The sequence below is a fragment of the Sapajus apella genome, unplaced genomic scaffold, assembly GCF_009761245.1.
Source record: "Sapajus apella isolate SASKATOON/1434 unplaced genomic scaffold, GSC_monkey_1.0 scaffold20, whole genome shotgun sequence".
Lineage (NCBI taxonomy): Eukaryota > Metazoa > Chordata > Mammalia > Primates > Cebidae > Sapajus > Sapajus apella.
The window spans coordinates 10,494,817-10,516,960 of NW_022436960.1; the positions used below are offsets into that span (position 1 = coordinate 10,494,817).

A 22,144-nucleotide genomic window follows, 5' to 3' on the forward strand; every position below is an offset into this window, starting at 1 on the left:
CTTTATTTCAAAGTCACTTTGATAAATGTGGGGGGAAAATGGCCCCACTGATTCATGATTCCCCTCCCCGCCTTTTTGTAAGATGACTTTTTGGCTTCTTCCACTCAGAGGTAGAGTCTGTTTCCTGACCTCTTGAAGCTGGGCTGGCCTTATTCTTTGACCGACAGAATAAAATGGAAGTGACAATGTGCCCGTTCCAAGCCTGGTCTTGCAATTTTCCTCACTCCCTTGGAGCCCTGCCACACCCATGTGAATAAGCTCAAGCTAGCCTGCTGGATGGCGGAAGACACATAGCCCAGTTGCCCCCATCACTCCAGCCAATGGCCAGCCTACTCAGATATATGAGTAAGGCCACTTAGACCAGTCAGTGTCCAGCAGACCTGCTAGCTAACTGTAGACCATGAGTAAGCTCAGCTAAGATCAGCCGAGCCTAGTCCAGATGAATAGACTGTCCTATTGACTCATGAGCAATACCGTTGTTTTACATCGCTGAGTTTGGAGGGATTTTGTTACATAGCAGTAGCTAACTATATCACTGTTTATGTAACTTATTCTCAGCCAAGAATAGTGATGGGGCACAGTATGGTTCACATTTCACATTCGCTACTGCTCAGGCTGGGGCAAAAGTAGACAGCCCAGAGCAACCTGGGTCATGGGAATCATCCTTCTTATTCTCCCAGAATCTGGTGTAACTAACTTCAAACAGCCCATTTTTTTTTTTTTTTTTTTGGTCTGAAAATGTCTTTATTTCATTCTTATTCTTAAAAGAACTTCTGCTGAATATAGAATTCTAAGCTGACAGTTTATGTTTGCTCAGACATCGAAGGTAATCATGCCCTGTCCTTTGGCTTCCATTATTGCTCATGAGAAGTCAGCTGTTAGTCTCATTGAAAGCAATCTTGTTTTTCTCCTTGGCTGCTTTAAAGATTTTCTCTTCCAGGTGTGGTGGCTCACACCTGTAATCTCAGAGCTTTGGGAGGCCAAGGGGGAAGAATCGCTTGAGGTCAGAAGTTTAATAGCAGCCTGGGCAGCAAAGCAAGACTCCATATCCACAAAAATAAAATTAAAAAAAATTAGCCAGCATGGTAGCACACGCCCATAGTCCTAGCTACTTGGGAGGCTGGTGTGGGAGGATTGCTTGAGCCCAGGAGTATGAGGCTGCAGTGAGCTATGATTGTAGCACTACACTCTAGCCTGGGTGACAGAGAAAGACCCTCTCACTAAAACAAACAAACAAATCAGAACTAATTCTGTTTTTGTGCAATTTCATTATGATTTGTCTATGTGTGGATTTCTTTTTATGTATTGGACTTCTTAAATCTAAAGCTTGATTTCTGTGTTGGTTAATATAAGTAATCCTAGCTACTATAACAAACAACTTCCAATGGCTTAGTAGAATAAAATTTCATTGTGTGATCACCAGGTGGCCAACTACGAAACTGTCTTTCGAGCGAGGGGCGGTGGTGGGGGGCGCCGAGGGACCTAGGCGTCTTCCATCTAATGCAGGGATTTTCAACCTAGGGTTTGCTGTTGCATCTTAGCATTGGCCAGGCCTGGTGGCTCACGCCTGTAATCCTAGCACTTTGGGAGGCCAAGGTGGGTGGATCATCTGAGATCAGGAGTTCGAGGCCACTATGGCCAACATGGTGAAACCCTGTCTCTACCAGAAATGCAAAAATTAGCCAGGTGTGGTGGCGGGAACCTGCAATCCCAGCTACTCTGGAGGCTGAGGCAAGTGAAGCGCTTGAACCACGGGGGCACGGAGTTGCAGTGAGCCGAGATTGCACCACTTCACTCCAGCCTAGGTGAAAGAATGAGACTCCTCCTTAAAAAATAAAAATAAAATAAAATTTAGCATTTTATGTAATTGTGAATGTAGACAACAAACCACAATTTGATGCCTGTGAATTTGTTATCAATGGAAGTCACAGATATTTTTATGTCATATTTCAGCTATTGCGAATATCTTTAATGATTGTTTACATTTATTTGCTACTTTGAAACTATTGTAGTATTAAACCTACAATGGGATTGCATGTATTCAAAGACTTTCCACGGACGCTTGGTCAAATTAGCTGGCCCATTACTGGGCAACTTGATACTCATCAATCATTCATCCAAAAATGGTGGCATTGCGTGCTCTCACATTGGTGAGCTAGTCCTCTGCTGTGTCCAATATTCTCTATCAATGATTGCTTACTGATCAGCACATGGAAAGGAAGAGAGTCAAAACCACTGTTTAATGTTATAAAAGCAAATTAAGAGTAGCCAGCCAGGCTTGAAATGTAACTCCCACAATTCCCACCTGTTGTGGGAGGGACCTAAAGTGAGGTCCTTGGATTCTAAATGCCATTCTTGACTGGGTACAGTGGCTCATACCTGTAATCCCAGCACTTTGGGAGGCTGAGGTGAGCGGATCACTTGAGGTCAGAAGTTCGAGACCAGCCTGGCCAACATGGTGAAACCCTGTCTCTATTAAAAATACAAAAATTAGCTGAGTGTGGTGGTACGTGCCCTTAGTCCCAGCTACTTGGGAGGCTGAGGCAGGAGAATCATTTGAACCCAGGAGGTGGAGGTTACAGTGAGCCAAGATCGCAGCATTGTATTCCAGCCTGGGTGATAGAAGGAGACTCTGTCTCAAAATAATACTAATAATAAATAAGTAAAATGGTGGTTAGCAGCCTTAAAAATTGTATGGAAGATCCTAAAGTGAGGCCCTTGGATTCTAAATACCATTCTCTGCTAAAAGGAACCGCAGCTTTCTGCAGAAATGGCTGATTCCAGGTCCAGGGCAGGGAAGAACTAGATTAGACTGGAACATCTTGGCATGCAAAGAAGCAAAGTGAAGAAAGCAAAGAAGTGCTTGAAATTAATGGGAAGAGGTCAGGCCACAGGTTGAAGGGACTCCCATGGGCCAAATCTGGGACAATTGAAATATCAACAGTGGCCGGCATGGTGGCTTACATCTATAACCCCAATACTTTGGGAGGCTGGAGTGGAAGGATTATTTGAGCCCAGGAGCTCAAGACCAGCCTGGGCAACATAGGGAGACCCCATCTCTACAGAAATATTAGTTGGGTGTAGGGTGCAGTGCACCTGTGGTCCCAGCTCAGTTGGGGTGGGAGGATTGCTTGGGCCCAGGAGGTTGAGGCTGCAGTGAGCCATTATCACACCACTGCACTCCAGCCTGGGCAACAGAGCAAGAAGACCCTGCCCCCCATGCCAAAAAAAATTACATATATATATATATATATATATATATATATATATAATGAGGATAATGATTTTAACATATTTAATTTTTAAAAAACAATCTATAAGTAGAGATTGATAGTATTTTTTAAAAGGGGGGGTAGAGAGACAGAAAACAGCCAACAATAGAAGAACTGATGATAGAATTAGAAAATCACCATTTTGCATCTAAATATAATTTAGACAAGGATCACCAATGCATTCTCAAGTTGCTGAAAGTTTGTTAGGGAATAGGAAATTTGCAAGGTCTCAAGGTTTCACACATTTGTTGACAAAGAATACACTTTTATAATGGAGAGAACTAGAAGAAACCATTTTAACCAAGTGATCAAAGTTAGCATTACTGACATTGTCTGCTTCTTGAAGTGATGTAGTGATTCAACATCACCTATATAGTATTCTTTCCAAAGTGTTGAACTTGAATATAATCACAAAGAAATAAATTCTTATGTTATGACTGGCTCATAGTCTTCAAAATATCAACATATGAAGTACCAAAAAAGGGAATAAAGCTGTTCTAGATAAAGGAGACTGAAGAGAATGATAATCCAATTCAATTGTGGGTTGGATCCTGGATCAGAACAGAAATTAAAAATAGCTTACAAAAACATTTTTTGAATTGTTAGAAAAATTTAGCTATGGACCATATATAATATCATTGCACAATGTTAGATTTACTGGATGTGTTAGTGATTTTATTGTTATATAGGAGGCTACTTTTATTCTTAGGTCCAAGCTGGAATATCCTGGGATAAAGTGTCACGGTGTCTATAATTCAACTTAAGTTAGTCAGAAAAAAAAAAAAAGAACAGCTGGGGCAAAATGTTAACAGTGACGTCTAAGTGAGGGGCGTATGGATATTCATTGTGTTATCTTTTCAACTTGTCTGCCATTTTTTTTTTCTTTTGAAAAGAATTTTGCTCCACCCAAGATGGAGTGCAGTGGCACAATTCCAGCTCATGGCAACTTCTGCCCCCCAGGCTCAAACAATCCTCCCACCTGAGCCTCCTGAGTAGCTGGTACTGCAGGTGAGTGCCACCACTTTTTTTTCTAGAGACAGCGTTTCGTCATGTTGCCCAGACTGGTCTTGAACCCCTGAGCTCAAGTGATCCACCTGCCTTGGTCTCCCAAAGTGCTGGGATTGTAGGCCTGAGTCGCCCCACCTGGCCATCATGTTTATTTTCATAAACATGTTGCAAAGTTTATGGGAGGTATTTACTGTAATACTGTTACATTGTTATGTCAACAATAGATACATGGATATGGATCCAAATGAATATGCAATTCCATATTCCATTGTCTGCAATATGAATATACATATCCATGGTCTGGATGGTTGCTGTTTTAATTCAGCTTCTGTTCCATCTTCTCCACCTGGGACCAACCTTATTTCCTTTTAGTGCTCAGCTCTCCTCCTTTCGGCTCATGAGGTCTGGATGAGGCATATGAACCACATCCACCTGTTCCCAGGGACTAGTGGGCACATGTCTTAGTTAGTCCAACCAGAGCCAACATACACCAAGCCCGGGGCTTTTTGCTGGATGTACTGGGAAAAGGCAGCATTCTTTTTCCGTGAGGCTGCCAAGCTGACTGGATGTGAATTAAATGATGTGGTCATCTTTGAGGACTAGCTGCCTGTGAGTTAAGCTGACACAACAAAGAGCTAAGAGGAGAAAGCTTACAGTGTTTGAGCCACTGAATGTGAACACACCTGAAATTAGGTGGAACTGGATTTCCCTGCCAGTGTCAATTGTGTATTTCCTGCTTAAAACCTGAGAAGTCCTGAGCACTCCAGGATGGAAATGCACAGAAAAGCTAGAGTAGTTCCTCCCCCTGCAAAACAAATTACCACAATTGTGGCATCTTTGCTTAAAACAACACACACTTATTATCTCACTATTGCTGTGGGTGAGGCATCTGGGCATAGTTCAGTAAAGTCCTTTGTTCTTGGTTTCACAAGGCCACAACCAAGATGTCAGCCAAGCCTGTGGTCTGGTCCGGAGTCTCTGCTGGGGAAGCATGTGCTTCCAAGTTCATTCAGGTGGCTGACAGAATTCCTTTCCTTGCACTTGTTTTACTGAGGGCCTGGCTTTTTGCTGGCTGTCAGCTGGAGGCTGCCTAAGGCCCTAGACGCTGCGTGTAGTCTCTTGCCACATGGGCTCCCCTCAGGGTTGCTCGCTTCATCAAGCCAACAGGAGGATCCCACCAGCTAAGATGGAATTCTCTATAAAATAATATAACCATAAGCCTGACAGCCTATCACTTTTTCATAGAACGTAACCCAATCTTAGGAGTGACATTCCCTCACATTTGCCATATTCTACAGCTAGTGCTCGACTTACAACCATGATTGGTTCCGACAGACCGGTCGTAACACGATTTGGTCGTAAGTTGAGTAGGCTATATGCACGCGGAGATGGTAGTGCTGCTGGAAGCTGGTCCGCACTGTCGTACGCCCAGCTGGGCAACGTTTGCGCTGCCAGACACAGGGCAGTCGTGGCTAGCGATTGTGGTCGTAAAGTCGAATGGTCGTAAGTTGCATAGGTCGTAAGTCGATCAATACCTGTATTGGTTAGAAGCAAGTCACAGGTCCCACCTGCACTCACAAGGAAGGAATTATATGAAAGCACGCCTAGGAGGTAGGAGATCACTGAGGTCAGGTAAGGGTCTGTTTGCCACTGCTGGGATGGGAAGAATCAATTTACCAACTGCCACACCTGCCCTTACCCAGTGCTAAGCACTTACTTACTGAATACTTATGAGTACTAAGTAACCCTAAAGTACTGTGTCTATTTATTCCAGTTCTTCCAAATTTAACAGAAGTTATCACTGGAAAATGGGAAGAAGGTGCAGTGCTGAAGAGCACTAGAACTTTCTGCTCTGCGTATGGCATTGTTTGGGATCTTTATGGTGAGCACGTATTCATGTGTTATGTAATTTTAAAACGCAATTGAAAATGAAAATCGTATATACAGTATGACCTCTATTAAAAGCTGCTCTCCTTCTACTTCCAGACTTTCCTACCTACATACACATTCAAAATTGGGAAAAAAAAAAAAAAAAAAAAAAAGGCTGGAAGGAAACAGGCCAAATGGGACAACGTATTAGTCTGGAGTGTTGGGTCTATGGGTGAATATTTTCTTCTTTTCTGTATTTCCCACAATTGAGGAATGTAATTCAGATAATCAGAAGAAAAAAAACTCCAAGTGATTTGAAATGCTTTTTAGGTCCAATTTTATGGCTAAGAATAAAGAAAACCCTCTTGTTTACCTTCTGCAGAAAGGCAGTTTCCTGCTTGGGTGGCTGATGAAGTGTCTGTTCCAAGAGCTCAAAGAAATAAATCAGATGTCAGTGGGGAACCCACACCTGCTTCCTCTCATACTGATAAAGAACGATTAACTCTCATCAGAATGTGTCTGGCTTCGTCCCAGAACTAAGCATTATCTGAAAAAATATGGCAGGTTTTCTCCTGGCCCAAAAGCTACTGGAAGGTCCTAGTCAAGATGAAAAGTAGAAGATTCTGTGCCAGACAAATTTGATACACTAGCATATTCAGTAACCAAATAGGCCAAACCCGAGGCTGTGTGAAAACAAACAAAACGTATGCTTGATCTCATTTCTACTGCTAATCGGAGGACCTTGATGGGTCTTTGGATCTGTCTGTCTGTAAAATATAGAACTGAATATGAGGAGCTTCTATCAGAGCTGACTAAAGACCACACTTGTAGTCAAATAAACAAAACAAAACTACCAAAAGTAGGTTTTATTAGACTTGCTGCAGCAAGGGAGACTGTGTACTCAAGCACATGTCGGTAGCAGGAGATGATAGGGGCTTTTTTTTTTTTTTTTTTTTTTAAGAGATAGGGTCTTCCTCTGTTGCCCGGGTTGGAGTGCAGTGGTGCGACCACAGGTCACTGTAATCTCGAACTCCTGGGCTCTAGCAGTCCTCCCAACTCAGCCTCCCAAGTAGCTAAGACTACAGGTATGCACCACCACACTTCGCTAATTTTTAAATTTTTTGTAGAGACATGGTCTCACCATATTGCCTAGGCTGGTCTTGAACTCCTGGACTCAAGTGATCCTCCTACCTCTGCCTCCCAAAGAGCTGGGATATAGGTGTGAACTGCTGAGCCCTGCTGACAGGGGCTTCTTAAAGGGTTTTGGCTTGTGTTGGAACGTTGTGTGGGAGATTAAGTAATGGGGGCCAGTTCTGGGATGGATGTTGTCAAGAAGCAGGGGCATTTGGTGACTGAGTAGCTCACTCATTGTTATCTCGGAGGGTTAAAATGGAGGCTTGAGTTGGTATTGACAAAGCAGCAGCAACTGTTCAGAAAGGAATAATGCTTGTTAGAAGAAGGGAGTGTTTTGTAATTTTTGTGCTCCAAGACTGGCCTTGTCAATGTCTTGTTCTGAGTATTGTTTATACTGTGCTGGAAACAAGGTTGATTGTCTAGCAGGGCTGTTTTTTCACCATCTCAGCTTCATTCGACTTTATAAACATCTACCCAACAAACTCAAATTTGAATGCACTTTACAACTTAGAAAATGCTCTTTTTACCTATGGCGGAATTCTTTGTGATGGTGGCCATTTCTCCATTTTTAACAACAAGGAAATTGAAGGTCAGAGATGTTAAGTGGCTCCCCAGGACCACAGCTACTTAAGCCATCAAGTCAGAAAATAGTAGCATTCAGCTCTAAGTTAGTTGTGGTTTTGAATTTTGTTCATTCCACAAACCTGCACTGAGTACTTACTAAGTTCCTTGCACTATTCTGGGCTCTGAAGAGACAACCGTGGAAGTGTAGAAAGGTCAAGCTTGGAGTCCAGCTGGCCGGGGAGAAGTGAAGACACAACCCTGTGAAGCACAAGGACTGTGATGAGGGTGCTCTGGGAGCTCCTCGCCAGGGAGGGATGCCACGCCCATATTCTATGGCTGCTGTAACAAATTACCACAAGCTTAGAGGCTTAAAACAACACAAATGTATTCTCCTGCATTTCTAGAGATCAGAAGTCTGGAGCGGGTCTCACTGGGCTAAAATCAAGGTGTCAGCAGGACTGCATTTCTTTTCAAAGGCTTTAGGGGAGAATCTGTTTCCTCACCTTTTTCAGCTTCTAGAGGCTTCCTGTAGTCTGTGGCTCAGAGCCCCTTCCTTCCTCTGCCTTCAAAGCCAAGAACGGCATTGCTGTAACCTCTGCTTCCACTGCCTCATCTTCTCTGATTCTTCTGCTTCCTTTTCCATCTTTTAAGGATCCCTGTGGGGTAATTCAGGATAATCTCCATATTTTGTGACCCTTAACCGTATCTGCAACACCAACTTTGCCCTCTAAGATGACATATTTACAGGTTTCAGTGATGAGGGCACAGTCGTCTTTGTGGGGAGCATTATTCTGCCTACTAGCACCTAGGCTAGTATTTTTTTCTTTTTGCAGGGAAAGAAGGAGTTCTGATTTCACAAAGTTGCATCTATGCTGACATCAGGAGGGGACAAGAGCCAAGAAGGGTAGGTCTGGAAGTAGGGAGAAAGCTTGGCTAATGCACTGGTGGACACACTAGTCAGCTATTGCTAGCTATTCCTCCTAAATTTCAGGAACCCACAAAAGCAAAGATTTACTTTTCATTCAAGCCACATGTCCACTGTGGACATGTTTTATGTTTTGCTCCACTCCATGACGCTTCGTTGCAGGGCCTAGGCTGAAGGACAGCCCCTATCTGGGACATGCTAAACTCATGAAGGAGGAATGAGTTAGGTGTCAAAGCCACAGATGACTCTTAAAGCTTCTGCTGAGGAAGGGAACATGTCTCTTCCACTAATATTTCACTACTAGTATCTGGCTGATGAGTCAAAGCAAGTCAGGTCATGTGGCCAAGGCTGACATCAGTGGGACAGGAAGTCAAATCCTCCCATAGGAAGAGGCAGTGAATAATCAGAACAGTAACAGACTAGCACAGGGGTCAAGAGCTGTGGGTGGAATGAGATGTGGGGAGTGGCTTGAAACTCATGGGACAGTGAAGGCCAGGTCATGCATGACTTTAAAACCAGTTTCTTCTTCACAATAGCCAAAATATAGAATCAACCTAAATGCCTATTATTTATGGATGAAAGGATAAAGAAAATGTGGCATATACATACAATGGAATATTACTCAGCCATAAAAAGAATGAAATCCTGTCATTTGTAGCAACATGGATGAAACTGGAGGTCATTATGTTAAGTGAGATAAACCAAGTACAGAAAGATAAATGTTGCATGTACTGACTCATGTGGGAGGTAAAAACCTTGGATGTCGTGGCTGGGCGTGGTGGCTCATGCCTGTAATCCCAGCAGTTTGGGAGGCCAAGGCGGGTGGATCACGAGGTCAAGAGATCAAGACCACCCGGGCCAACATAGTGAAACCCTGTCTCTACTAAAATACAAAAATTAGCTGGGCATGATGGCGCTCACCTGTAGTCCCAGCTATTCGGGAGGCTGAGGCAGGAGAATTGCTTGAAGCCGGGAGGTGGAGGTTGCAGTGAGCCCAGATCACACCACTGCACTCCAGCCTGGCACCTGGCGAAAGAGCAAAGAGCAAGACTCTGTCTCAAAAACAACAACAACAACAACAACAAAAAAAAACCCTTGGATCTCATGAAGATAGAGAGTGGAATGGTAGTTTCCAGAGACCAGTAAAGGTGGTGGGGAGGAAGGAATAAAGAGAGGCCAATTAATGGGTGCAAATACACAGTTGACGGAATAAGACCCACTGTTTGATAAATCCATAGGGCGACTATAGTTCACAATAATCTATTTTACATTTTAAAATGGCTAGAAGAAAATATTTAGAATATTTCTAGCATAAAGACAAATAATTAAGGTGATGGATATCCCAATGACACTAATTTAATCTTTACAAATTATATAAATGTATTATCACATGTACCCCAAAAATATGTCTGTTCTGTGTCAATTTAAAAATTTTTTTTTTTTTTTTTTTTTTTTTTGAGACAGAGTTTCGCTCTTGTTACCCAGGCTGGAGTGCAATGGCGCGATCTCGGCTCACCACAACCTCCGCCTCCTGGGTTCAGGCAATTCTCCTGCCTCAGCCTCCTGAGTAGCCGGGATTACAGGCACGTGCCAACATGCCCAGCTAATTTTTTGTATTTTTTCGTAGAGACGGGGTTTCACCATGTTGACCAGGATGGTCTCGATCTCTTGACCTCGTGATCCACCCGCCTCGGCCTCCCAAAGTGCTGGGATTACAGGCTTGAGCCACCGCGCCCGGCCCCAATTTAAAAATTTAATAAAAAACCAGTTTCATTTATTAGAATGCAAGCTCCATTAGGGCAGGAAATAAGTCTCCCTGCCTTATCATTCTAGCCCAGTGTTTCTCAACATTTTTTTCCTTATTACCACCCCTATACAATCTTTTTTTTATTTTTTTGAGACAGGGTGGCTTTGCTCTGTTGTCCAGGCTGGAGTGCAGTGGCATGATCATAGCTCACTACAGCCTCAACTTCCTAGGCTCAAGTAATCCTCCCACCTCAGCCTACTGAGTAGCTGGGACTACAGATGCATGCCACCACCACCGGCTTACTTTTATATTTTCTCTAAAGATGAGGTTTCACCATGCTGCACAGGCTGGTTGTGAACTCCTGAGCTCAATCAATCTGCCAGTCCTGGCCTCCCAAAGCGGTGGGATTATAGGCATGAGCCACTGTGCCCCACCCAGGCATACAATCCTAATACCACAGATATACTGTTACATACTACATGCACATCTGGGGTCTTTATATATAAAAACAGTAAGGTATCTTTGCCCTCCTAGGAAATTTAACCCCCTTGGGGGTAACACTACCTATGTTGAGAATACGTGTTCTAGTCCTGATTACGTAAGTTGTAATTAATTCTTTGATTCGCGACTTATGCCATATTTATGAATTAAAGCAAATTGCTAGTAGTTAAGTTTATTTGGAGGTGGTGCCTTTGGAAATGATTAGCTCCTGAGGATGGATTATGAATGGTATAAGTGCCCATAAAAGAGGCCCCAGGGAGATCTCTCACCCCTTCTGCCATGTAGGGTTATAGTAAGAAGACTGCCTGGGAGGAAGGGGACCCTCAGTAGACCCCAAATCTGCTGATGCCTTCATCTTGGACTTCCCAGTCTCCAGAACTGTGAGAAGTAAACCTGTGTTGTTTATAAGCCACTCAGTCTACGTTATTTTGTTATAGCAGCCAAAACAGACGAACACAACTATGAACATCTATGGCCAGCAATATCTTCAGGTCATATTTTGCTGTTAATTCTTATGGCTTTCCCAATTTGCGGGGAAGCCCTGCCGCACTGCTCAATCTAAATCCACACAATTGTCAACATACCTGGCCACTTACAATTTCTCTGCTTTGCTCTGGTTTCAGAAACCAGATGAGCTGTATAATAGATGCAGAGTGAAGGTCTAGGAAGCTGTAAAGGCTCATGCCTGAGCTTCATGCTTTGCCTGATTCAGTCGGTGAAGTTCAGTGAACGTCAAAAGCAGGCCAATTATGTGCCAGACACTGTTCTAGGCAGTGGGGATACAACAGTGGCTAAAAAAGTAACGCCATTCCCCTCAAGGGATCAAAAGACATTTCAGCTGATGAGCTCTGGCAGCATGAAAGTGGTGATGCCAGGCAGTGAGTCACGCTAAGGCTGGTGGAAGGATGGAAGATGTTTGCCTTCAGACGTGAAGGGCTCTACTCTTGACTTCATTTTTTGGTTTGTCCATGACTTGAACAAAGATGAGTTGACTGTGAAGGTGGAGACCAAAAGTTTTTGGGGAGTCTATAACTTCACTGATTTAGTGTTCTTAGTATGTAGCAAAGTACCTCCTCAGGTATACCCTGTTCTCACCTCCACAAAATGAATTATTGCTCTTCAGCATTTGCATGTGGAGCAACTATAGTCTGTAGATGCCCAAACGTAGATTTTTTTTTTTTTTTTTAGACGAGTCTCGCCCTGTTGCCCAAGCTGGAGTGCAATGGCATGATCTCGGCTCATTGCAATCTCTGCCTCCCAGGTTCAAATGATTCTCCTGCCTCAACCTCCTGAGTAGCTGGGATTGCAGGTGCCCATCACCACACCCAGCTGTTTTTTGTATTTTTAGTAGAGATAGGTTTTCACCATAGTGGCCAGGCTGGTCTTGAACGCCTGACCTCGTGATCCGCCCACCTCAGCCTCCCAAAGTGCTGGGATTACAGGCGTGAGCCACCGTGTCCGAACCCAAACATAGCTTTTTAAAGGTTTTCCCTGTTTAAAGAAGGTAGTGGTTCAGGGGCAGAGGGGGTTACCAAACAGAAAGAAAAAGCGATTTTTATACAAAGTCCTAACGTTGGCCTACTAGTCCCTACAGGATTGGCTCTACCCTCCTCCTCCCTCCACTTGTCCCCTTGCAGCCATTCTGGCCTCACTGCCAGTCCCGTTCTCAAACACACTAAGCACACGCCCATTCAGAGGCTTTGTGTCTCGCGGAACCTACTCCCTAGAAAGCCCACCCTGTATTTCGCATGGCCCAGGACCTCACTTGGGCCCTGCCACCTCCACAGAGAGAAGCTCGCTGGCTACTCCCCAACTTACTCTATACCTTAACCCCATTTTATTTTTCTTCACTCACTTAACACTGAGTGATGTGTTATGTGGATGTCTAGAGTCCGTCTTTCCCACTTCAGTGAAAGCTCTGCAGGGGCACGGACTTTGTTGACTACTCTATCCCCAGTTCCTAGAAGTGGCCAGTACAAAGGGTCCTCATAATGCAAATTACTTTGCAGCCTTAGAGTGGTTTAAAACAAAATTATTTCACTATCCATTTTCCTTGAGACATCTATAAATAAGCCTTCTATATGTAGCACGTTTGATGCTCAAGTGTGCTTACGAAAGAGTTTTACTTATTTTGAGGTATTTTTATTGTGTCTGGAAAGCAGATCGCTGATTAAAGTATGGAAGTTCAGGGTTGGGTGCAGTGGCTCACGCCTGTAATCCCAGCACTTTGGGAGGTGGGCGGATCACCTGAGGTCAGGATTTTGAGACTAGCCTGGCCAACATGGTGAAACCCTGTCTCTACTAAAAAAATACAAAAATTAGCTGGGTGTGGTGGTGGACACCTATAATCCCAGCTACTTGGGAGGCTGAGGCAGGGGGAATTGCTTGAACCTGGGAGGCAGAGGTTGTAGTGAGCTGAGATCCCGCCACTGCACTCCAGCCCGGGTAACAGAATGAGACTCCTTCCTCCCTCCTCCCCACCCCCACGAAAAAAGTATAGAAGTTCAGAATCATTTCATTCATATTCTTCTCATTCAGGGAAGAAATGGAATAAAGTATCAGTCTCCATGTGTGCAGAACAGCCACTAGGACACCATTCTCAGGTATTCCTTTTTTCTGGCCAATTAGAGCCTAAAGTCCCTCAGGTCTTTAGGCTTTACCAGTTCTTTCCTTCTTGCTACCAGACCAAGATGCCCATACTGGCCTTTTCCAACACTCGGCTGGCCACTTGCAGCAGGCAACAGGTGTCCAGCAAGACATACTGAAGTGGCTCCCACCTCCTGCCCCACAGGGTGAGATGGCTCTTCGTCTTCAGATAAAGCTGAACTGCCCCACCCATTCTACTCCCTCATTTACAGAGCTAACAGGGAAAGCCTACTTCCACCATATCTTAATACAATCCATGCTATTTCTTTGAAGTTTCTGTTCCATAGCAATAAATATGGCATTTTCTTTTTCTTTTTTAAAAAATATAGACAAGGTCTTACTCTGTTACTCAAGCTGGTTTAAAATTCCTGATCTCAAGTGATCCTCCCGCCTCAGCCTCCCAAAGTGCTAGGATTATAGGTGTGAGCTAGCACGCCTGACCAAAAATGGTATTTTTCAGTAAGCACAAAGTCTAGAGAAAGGGAAATTTTAAAATAATCTTATTTTGCAATTGACACCTATAAATAAAAAGCAGTACAATAGCTCTGATAATATATGTGTAAATACATGCATGCATATTTACAATGTCTTTAATAAATACATTGATTTGAGAAGGAAAAAACTCTGCTCTCATGCAACCCCTTTAATTAGGTCAAGAAAGTTTTGTGTCATCTGAGGATAAGTGAATGGTAGCAGTTTAAAAAACAGCCTAGTTTGTTAGCAGTCAAGATTTCCTGAAACTGAAACCCAATTAAATATTTAAGTAACTGCAGGAAAACAATCCCGGAAGCCCGTTGTCAAACTATTTTCAAAGCCAAGAATGTGTAAAGACTGAACAAAGGACCTAGAGACATCTCAACAAAAGCCAGGAGGACATCCACAGAGACGGGAAGTCTGGCAATACATGAGGATGGAGCACGTGCTGGTTTCTGTTTTAAGTTTGTAACCTGGTTTTAATCATTTTCCAGAAGTATTTCCAAATTAGAAGGCGGTGGGGAACAACTTTAAGATATATTAACAAGGCCAGGCGTGGTGACTCTCTTCTGCAATCCCAACGCTTTTGGAGGCCGAGGTGGGCAGATCACCTGAGGCCAGGAGTTCGAGACCAGCCTGGCCAACATGGTGAAACCCCAGCTCTACTAGAAATACAAAAATTAGCTGGGTGTGGTGGCACATGCCTGTAATCCCAGCTACTCGGGAAGCTGAGGCATGAGAATCGCTTGAACCCAGGAGGCGGAAGGTGCAGTGAGCTGAGATGACGCCACTGCACTCCAGCCTAGATGACAGTGTGAGACTCTGTCTCAAAAATAAAATAAGATGTATTCACAAGACTATTACTTTACTCTGTTTGAGAGCAGCCATGAACTTGACAGCTTATATAGCGATGGGCTAACACAGCTGAGTAAGACTGTGCCGTAAGTCCTAGACAGACTTAGTCCTGTGCCTCTACCTCCAACTCCAACATCTGCTTTCATAGGATGGGGAGATTTCTGCCTTTTTCACCCATGCCAAGTTGAAAAAAAAAGCTCACACACACCTAAGATGACCTTTAAAACTTCATTTTCTGATGAAAAATAATAAACATACACATCTAATAATGTGCCAGAACTTCTGAAGGATTTATAGGGCTTCTGTGAGAATTAAAGTCATGATGGAGACACATTTAAAGAACAGAAACTTCAGTCAGGCTTTCAGTGAGGCACCACGCAGACTGCTTCCAAGATGCTCCTCCTGAAAGGAAGGACTACACCCTTGCACAGCCCAAGCTCCCCATATATACGAAGAGAGTAGCTGGGTGACAGAACAACCTAAGAATTCAGACATGTAGGGCCAGGTGCAGTGGCTTATGCTTGTAATCATCACACTTTAGGAGGCCGAGGTGGGAGGACTTCTTGAGGCCAGGAGTTTGAGACCAATCTGGGCAACATACTGAGACTCTGTCTCAAAAAAAAAAGAGAGAGAGAGAAGGAAAGAAAGAAAAGAAGAAAAAGAAAGAGAAAAAGAGAAAAAAGAAAGAAAGAGAGAGACCGAGAAAGAAAGAAAAAGAAAGAAAGAGAGAGAAAAAGAAAGAAAGAAAGATAGATTAGCCAGGCGTGATGGTGCATGCCTATGGTCACAGCTCCTTGTGAGGCTGAGGTGGAAGGGCTGCCTAAGCCCAGGAGTTTGCGGCTGCAGTGAGCGATGACGATACCCCTGCACTCTGGCCTGGGTGCCAAAGTAAGACCCCATCTCTAAAAATTAAAAAAAAAGAGAAAGTTTAAATCAACATGGATGTATAGATATAAAATTTAACTCAACATGGATCGTAGACTTAAATAGAAAACCTAAAAGTATGAAATTTCTAGATGAAATGACAGGAGAAAATCTTTGTAACCTTGGGTTAGGCAAAGGTTTCTTTGATAGAAACACAAAGTATCAACAAGATAATTTAAAAACTGACAAACTGGACACCTCAAAATTTAAAACTGCTCTGTTCTGGGTATGGTAGCTCATGCCTGTCATCCCAGCAACTTGGAAGGCTAAAGCAGGAGGGTCACTTGAGCCCAAGAGTTCAAGGCTGCAGCTAGCTATGATTGTGCCACTGACCTCCAGCCTGGGTGACAGAGTAAGACCCTGTCTCTTTAAAAAAGAAAAAAAGGGATTCAGAGATGTAGATGAAATGAAAGTCAAACCAGACAATACATTGGACCAAATGTAAAACAGACAATACATTTTCAAAGAAAATGTCTCATTTCGAAGAATATCTCTACACAAGAGTACCTCATAAAAGCATAGGTTGCTAAGGCAGATTTGATTCCTAAATGCTACAAGCAGGAGATATGGGTATCATGAGCTAATCCAATGTATAGGCTGGAGAAAAGGAAAACGGGAGGAGGAAGGCAATGAGTGAGTGTATAAGAATCCAAGGAAGACAGCACAGGGGGATGGAAAGGGGAAGACTGGAGCATCCATTGGGAAGAAGTGGCAAACACTAAGAATTACTCACAAGCGACTTCAGCTGCTTTCTGTCTGGCTCTATTCACTAAAGTCCATCTGGAAAAGTCTTGTTTAATGGGGATGAAAAACCATTATTTTAGAAAAGAAAAATGCACATTTTTCTTTTATTTAGGTACTTATAAAAAGATTTACATCAATCAGGCCTATAACATGTACAAAGCAAATCTTCTTTGCAAAGTTAAATATATGAAAATCCAAAAGCAGACTGAATTATCAAAAAAGAAAACGTTTTATTTTTGTCACTAAATACAATTAATTTCCCTGATTATAATCCATAATCAATGTCACCTAATATACAGATGGTCTGTACAGGGGTGAACAATCCAGCATCTTTCTCTACATATATATTAGGACCACTGAACTCAGGAAAAGCAGAGCTGAGCTTGTGAAATTACTGTTTTGGGAACTCTTACCATTTAAAGGAAATAGGAAGATTTAGGTAGCAGAACAGTTGTATAATAACTTAAAAAGTTAAAAGCTGTAGTGATAAAGTAATCCTGTGCACTGTTCTCAGAAATGTTAGGCAATTGGCCTTCTCGCAGATCCCAAGTCTAGAAAAAGATAACCAATCACTGCAACAACAGGCTTGGTTCATTTGCCGTACGGTTGGTCGTGGTGCATTTCTGGTGTATAAGTCAATAGAACAATCATGACCCAGAGGTGAAGCAAAGCCTAGACAAAGAAAAAGTAATTTGTGGATTAGCCAATAAACCAATCTTCATCAAAGGCCCACTGCACACTAAGGGCAGGCACTGTGTCTTATCTGCCTCTATATCCCTTATGGGGCACATGAAGGAAGGAATGAAAGAAACATCTAGATGAGCTTAGTGCAATGGAGGGTAATACAGAGTCGCTACTCCTACAGAATTCAGTTGAGAGGAGTAAGCCCTCCACTTCAACAGATTCATAATATGCACATGTAAGCAAAATAACCAGTCAGGTGATTACAATGCAAAGTGATTAAAACTGTTAGGTATACATGAAGTTGGTTAGAAAACATTTTTAGAACAGAGTTATGGTTAGTATTTTGAAAGGGAGTTTAACCAACGTTCGATGAAGAAGAGATGGGAAAATATTCTAGACAAGAATAATGTGTCAGCTTTCAGAGGCTGACGCAGGGCCCAGAACACAATCCCCAGTGACAAATTTAATTCCCTCATGGTAGTACTGAAATGATATGAGATTCCATCACTAAGTGCCTCACCACTTTGTAGTGTGCCAGAAATCACATCTCATGGGCACTATCTCATGACAGACAGTGCCCATGTTACTCATAATCACTAACACCTGGGAAATCAACCCCTCCAGGGCATATTCTGAATGCTTTCTGATGCCAATCAATTTTTTTTGCTGTTGTTCTCCCTACTCTTTCCTTCTTAAAAACTTGTTATTAAGCCAGGCACAGTGGCTCAGGCCTGTAATACCAGCACTTTGGGAGGCCGAGGTGGGCAGATCACTTGAGGTCAGGAGTTCCGAGACCAGCTTGGCCAACATAGTGAAAACCCTACTAAAAATTCAAATCTCTACTAAAAATACAAAAATTCGTTGGGTGCAGTGGCGCATGCCTGTAGCCCCAGCTACTTGGGAGGCTGAGGTGGGAGAACTGCTCGAACCCGTGAGACAGAGATTATAGTGAGCCAAGATTGTGCCACTGCACTCCAGCCTGGGTGACAGAGTGAGACTCAGTCTCAGGACAAAAAAAAAAAAAAAAAAAAAAAGCACAAAACCTTGTTATTTAAAGTAATAACTCTTCCCTCTAGTGGATCATAGAGAAATTTCTTTTTAAAGAAAACAGCCCATCTTAATTCAACCCAACTACTTTTAGACATACCTACTCCAAATAATTAGTAGCCTTCTTAGGCACACAGTACATGCAAAATAGCATCCCAAACTACTGTAACCATTTTACTAGAGCTAAGAAATCTGGGAGAAAGTAAATCAACCTTGAGACTCTTCTAGAAAATAAAGAAAAACACATAAAAATAATTAAAGCAACTTTACAACATCAAGATAAAAAATTGTTTTGTATTGAAATTGTTTTATCATTAGAAGGGTTTTAAAATGGAGGTAATTATTAGACTGAATTTAAGTTAATTTTATTTGTAGGAAAAGCGTTTGAGGAATTTATATTCTAGACATAATGAATTATAAATTTATAATCTACCGACTTAATTACTAAAAATGAGTTCTCTCTTTCAAAATTGACTGCTGGCTGGGTGCAATGGTGCACACCTGTAATCCCAGTATCTTGGGAGGCTAAGGTAGGAGGATCACTTGAGCCCAGGAGTTTGAGACCAGCCTGGGCAACATGGTGAAAGCCCATCTCTACAAAAAATACAAATAGCTGGGCATGGTGCCATGTGCCTGTAGTCCCAGCTTACTGGGAGGCAAAGGTGGAAGAATGGCTTAAGCCCGGAAGGTAGAGTTTGCAGTGAGCCAAGATCACACCACCGCACTCCAGCCTGGGCAAAAGAGCCAGACCTTGTTTAAAAAAAAAAAAATTATTGCTAAAACATCGATAAGATCAGCAGCAAAAACAAACCTAGTTAAAAATCAAGTGCAGCACTGTTTTTTCAAACAAGTTTACTTACCATGTATATAATTACAAAAACTCGTGCTACGGGGTATCTTCGGAGGAAAATTCCCAGACGAATACTGTGCAGACATAGGTGTAGGGAAGAGAGGAGAAGAGAGTCACATTCAAAACAAATCTTCCTGTGGTAATATCTAACGATGCTGATAAATTCCACTCACTTAAACTATTTATGTGGTTACCACAGAAGAATGATTTTTATAGTAGACTGCTAAACAATTACTTGAAATAATAATATAGAAATGTCACAGAGGTAAACAAATGCTTTTATCATTATTTGGGGCTTGGCTACTAAGCTTCAGCAGAGGTATTTCTCTTCATTCTATCACCACAGTGTAGGAGGCAAACTTGATCCCTCTGTAAATCTTTTTTATTTTTTTAATTTTTATTTTTTATTTGAGATGGAAGTTTTGCTCTTGTTGCCCAGGCTCGAGTGCAATGGCGCAATCTCCACTGACTGCAACCTCTGCCTCCTGGGTTCAAGAGATTCTCCAGCCTCAGCCTCTCAAGTAGCTGGGATTACAGGCATGCCACCACCACACCCGGCTAATTGTTTTGTATTTTTAGTAGAGACAGGATTTCACCATGTTAGCCAGGCTGCTCTCAAACTCCTGACCTCAGGCAGTCTGCTTGCCTCAGCCTCCCAAAGTGCTGGGATTACAGGCATGAGCCAGTGGTCTAAATATTTTTTTTAACAAAATTAAAGAAGTTACAAAAGATAAGGTGGTTGTCAACTATGTGAATGGGGGAGAAAAGATTCTGGTTGGTATTAACCTGCAAATAGCAAATCTGGAAGCTTTTGTATAGATACGTGCTTCTAAAAGGTACAAGGCTATAAAAACTCATGCATTTGAATAAATAGTGTGGAAGCATTATGATGTCCAGACCTACTATGCCTCTGCAATGTTTTTTTCCTATCAAGACAGATACCTGTAGAAGCAAATATGCCTTTCTGCTTCTTTCATTGCCACTAGCACCATGTCTTACACATAGGTTCTCTAACAACTATGAATGTTGAATAAATGAATAGTTGAACTAGATGTGCTTAATTTGGAGATAATTTAGCCTATGGCATCCTAGTTCTGAGGCTTTTTCTTCTTACTTTTAACACAATGGCTCAATTCTGACACAAAAGGTACAAAGATTATTATGTCACAGTTCATTAAAACTTTTCATTATAAACACTACAAAGAAAAAGGGTATAGGTTATCTAGACAAGAGCCTTACCAAGGCTATACATAACTATCAAAATATTTTCTTGATAAGGCAGATGTCTGCTAATATAAAAAATTTACATATAAACATAACAAATTTTATGTTATTTATGTAATATGCATATAAAATATACAACAAAATGAGTACTGTTCAGTTATATATAGTAGCATCTTTTATTCTAATCACATGATAAAGATCTGGGATAAACATTCAAATGGATACTTTTATCTGAAGTAGAAGCTTTCTTAACAAAATTTAATGAAGTTTCTAAAAACAGAATGTATTATAGAAAGAAGAGATACAGTCAGGGTTAATCATCTTCAATAAAATGTAGGCAATGGTAGATTTCTTGAAGTAATTTCATGACATTGAAATACCATGAAAAGAGTAAGTCCCTTTATGAAAGTGTAAGATAACTGTAAAATAAAGAAAAGTGTATATAAGTGTAAAGTATCATGGAAGAAGTAAGTCACTTTCAATACAGACTCTGTCTGATGGGACTCACTATGATTGAAACCCTGGCAAATGTGAAAACAGCTGACGGCCCATCACTTAGCCCTACTGGCGCTGCTTACCTAAACTGATCAATTGAACTAGCAGCTTTGCGAACTTTTCCGTACATTCCTGCCAGATTAGTTTCTGTGTCATTAAAAAGAACAGGAACATTTCGCAGACGAGTGCCTGTTTAAATAAGAAAATAAATTAATGTCGTGACACAAAAATTAACTTTCTAAGACAATTATAATTGGAAATACATTGTATTACATGTGGAAGCAATTTTCAAGGCCAACTTTCTCAGCATCACCCCAAAGTAGATAAAACCATTAAAAAAAGGACAGGTAAATTTGATTACATAAATGTTCAAACGTCCATATCCACAACAAGAAAAAATTTTAACCTAAGAAAATGATTTTAGCAATAATTAAGAAGTTTACAAATAGTGAGCATTGACAAGAGTCGATATTAATGAGCGCTCTGTTCCTGTGTGAGGAGGAGTGAGGCAGGTGGCCTTTCTATGAAGCTGAGGACTCCCAAATTTGTACTCCAGCCCAGAGGCTTCATCCCCTGCCAGACTCATCCAACTGCCTATTTGCTTCCATCTGGATGTCTAATGGGCACCCCAAAGCCTGTCTAACACTATGATTCTGAGTTCTTGCCCTCGCTGTCAACCTGTGTCAGCTGCCATTTCCTTGTCTCCAGGACATCACAATTCCAATCTTTCCATCTGCTCAGGCCAAAACCCTTGACTCCTTTCTCTCAAACTCCATATTCAATCTGCCAGCATATTCTGTCAGCTCACCTTTAAAATAAATTCTCAGTCCACTCTCACAATCCCACTCAGTTCTAGACCACCATCTCTCACATGTTTACTGTAATGGTTACCCACCCATCTCTGGCCCCCTCTTACCCTGTCTCCCTGCTTCCACTTTTAGCCCTTTGCAGTCTATTCTTGATACAGCAGTTACAGGCAGCCTAGTAAAATGCAAGTCAGATCAGTCCCCTGTCTCAAGATCCTTCAACGGCTTCCTACCTCATTCAGGGTAAAAGTCCCCATACAGGCCTCAACAACCTACTCCAAGCTCTCTGGATTCATCTTACATAAGTGTCTTCTTCACTCAGTCTACTCCGCAGGCCCTGGCCTTCTTGCTGTTCCTGAAACACGCCAGGAACAT

At 42.2% G+C, this 22,144-nt stretch overlaps 1 protein-coding gene and 1 long non-coding RNA gene across 4 annotated transcripts in view; both read right to left on the reverse strand.

Moving 5' to 3' along the window:
- Nucleotides 1-4,386: 4,386 nt before the first annotated feature.
- On the reverse strand, nt 4,387-9,607 carry LOC116557856. Of its 2 annotated transcripts, none has more exons than XR_004271732.1 (3): nt 8,005-9,607; nt 6,523-6,579; nt 4,387-5,085 (listed from the first exon to the last, which is right to left on the reverse strand). It is a non-coding gene; the product is annotated as an uncharacterized LOC116557856 (long non-coding RNA). The 2 variants fall into 2 exon arrangements; XR_004271733.1 differs by lacking the exon at nt 4,387-5,085 and having other exon boundaries at nt 5,825-6,579; nt 8,005-8,105; nt 8,351-9,607.
- A 7,144-nt stretch (nt 9,608-16,751) lies between these two features.
- The window catches only part of GOLGA5 (golgin A5), a 38,777-nt gene continuing 33,384 nt past the window's right edge, over nt 16,752-22,144 (reverse strand). The window contains exons 11-13 of one of the 2 annotated variants that reach the window (XM_032287589.1): nt 21,047-21,152; nt 19,255-19,318; nt 16,752-17,335 (exon numbers count right to left, since the gene is read on the reverse strand). In XM_032287589.1, coding sequence (XP_032143480.1) covers nt 17,255-17,335; nt 19,255-19,318; nt 21,047-21,152 — 251 coding nt within the window. In that variant the 3' untranslated portion in view covers nt 16,752-17,254. The remainder of the gene's footprint in view (nt 17,336-19,254; nt 19,319-21,046; nt 21,153-22,144) is intronic. The other variant, XM_032287590.1, reaches the window with a different exon arrangement.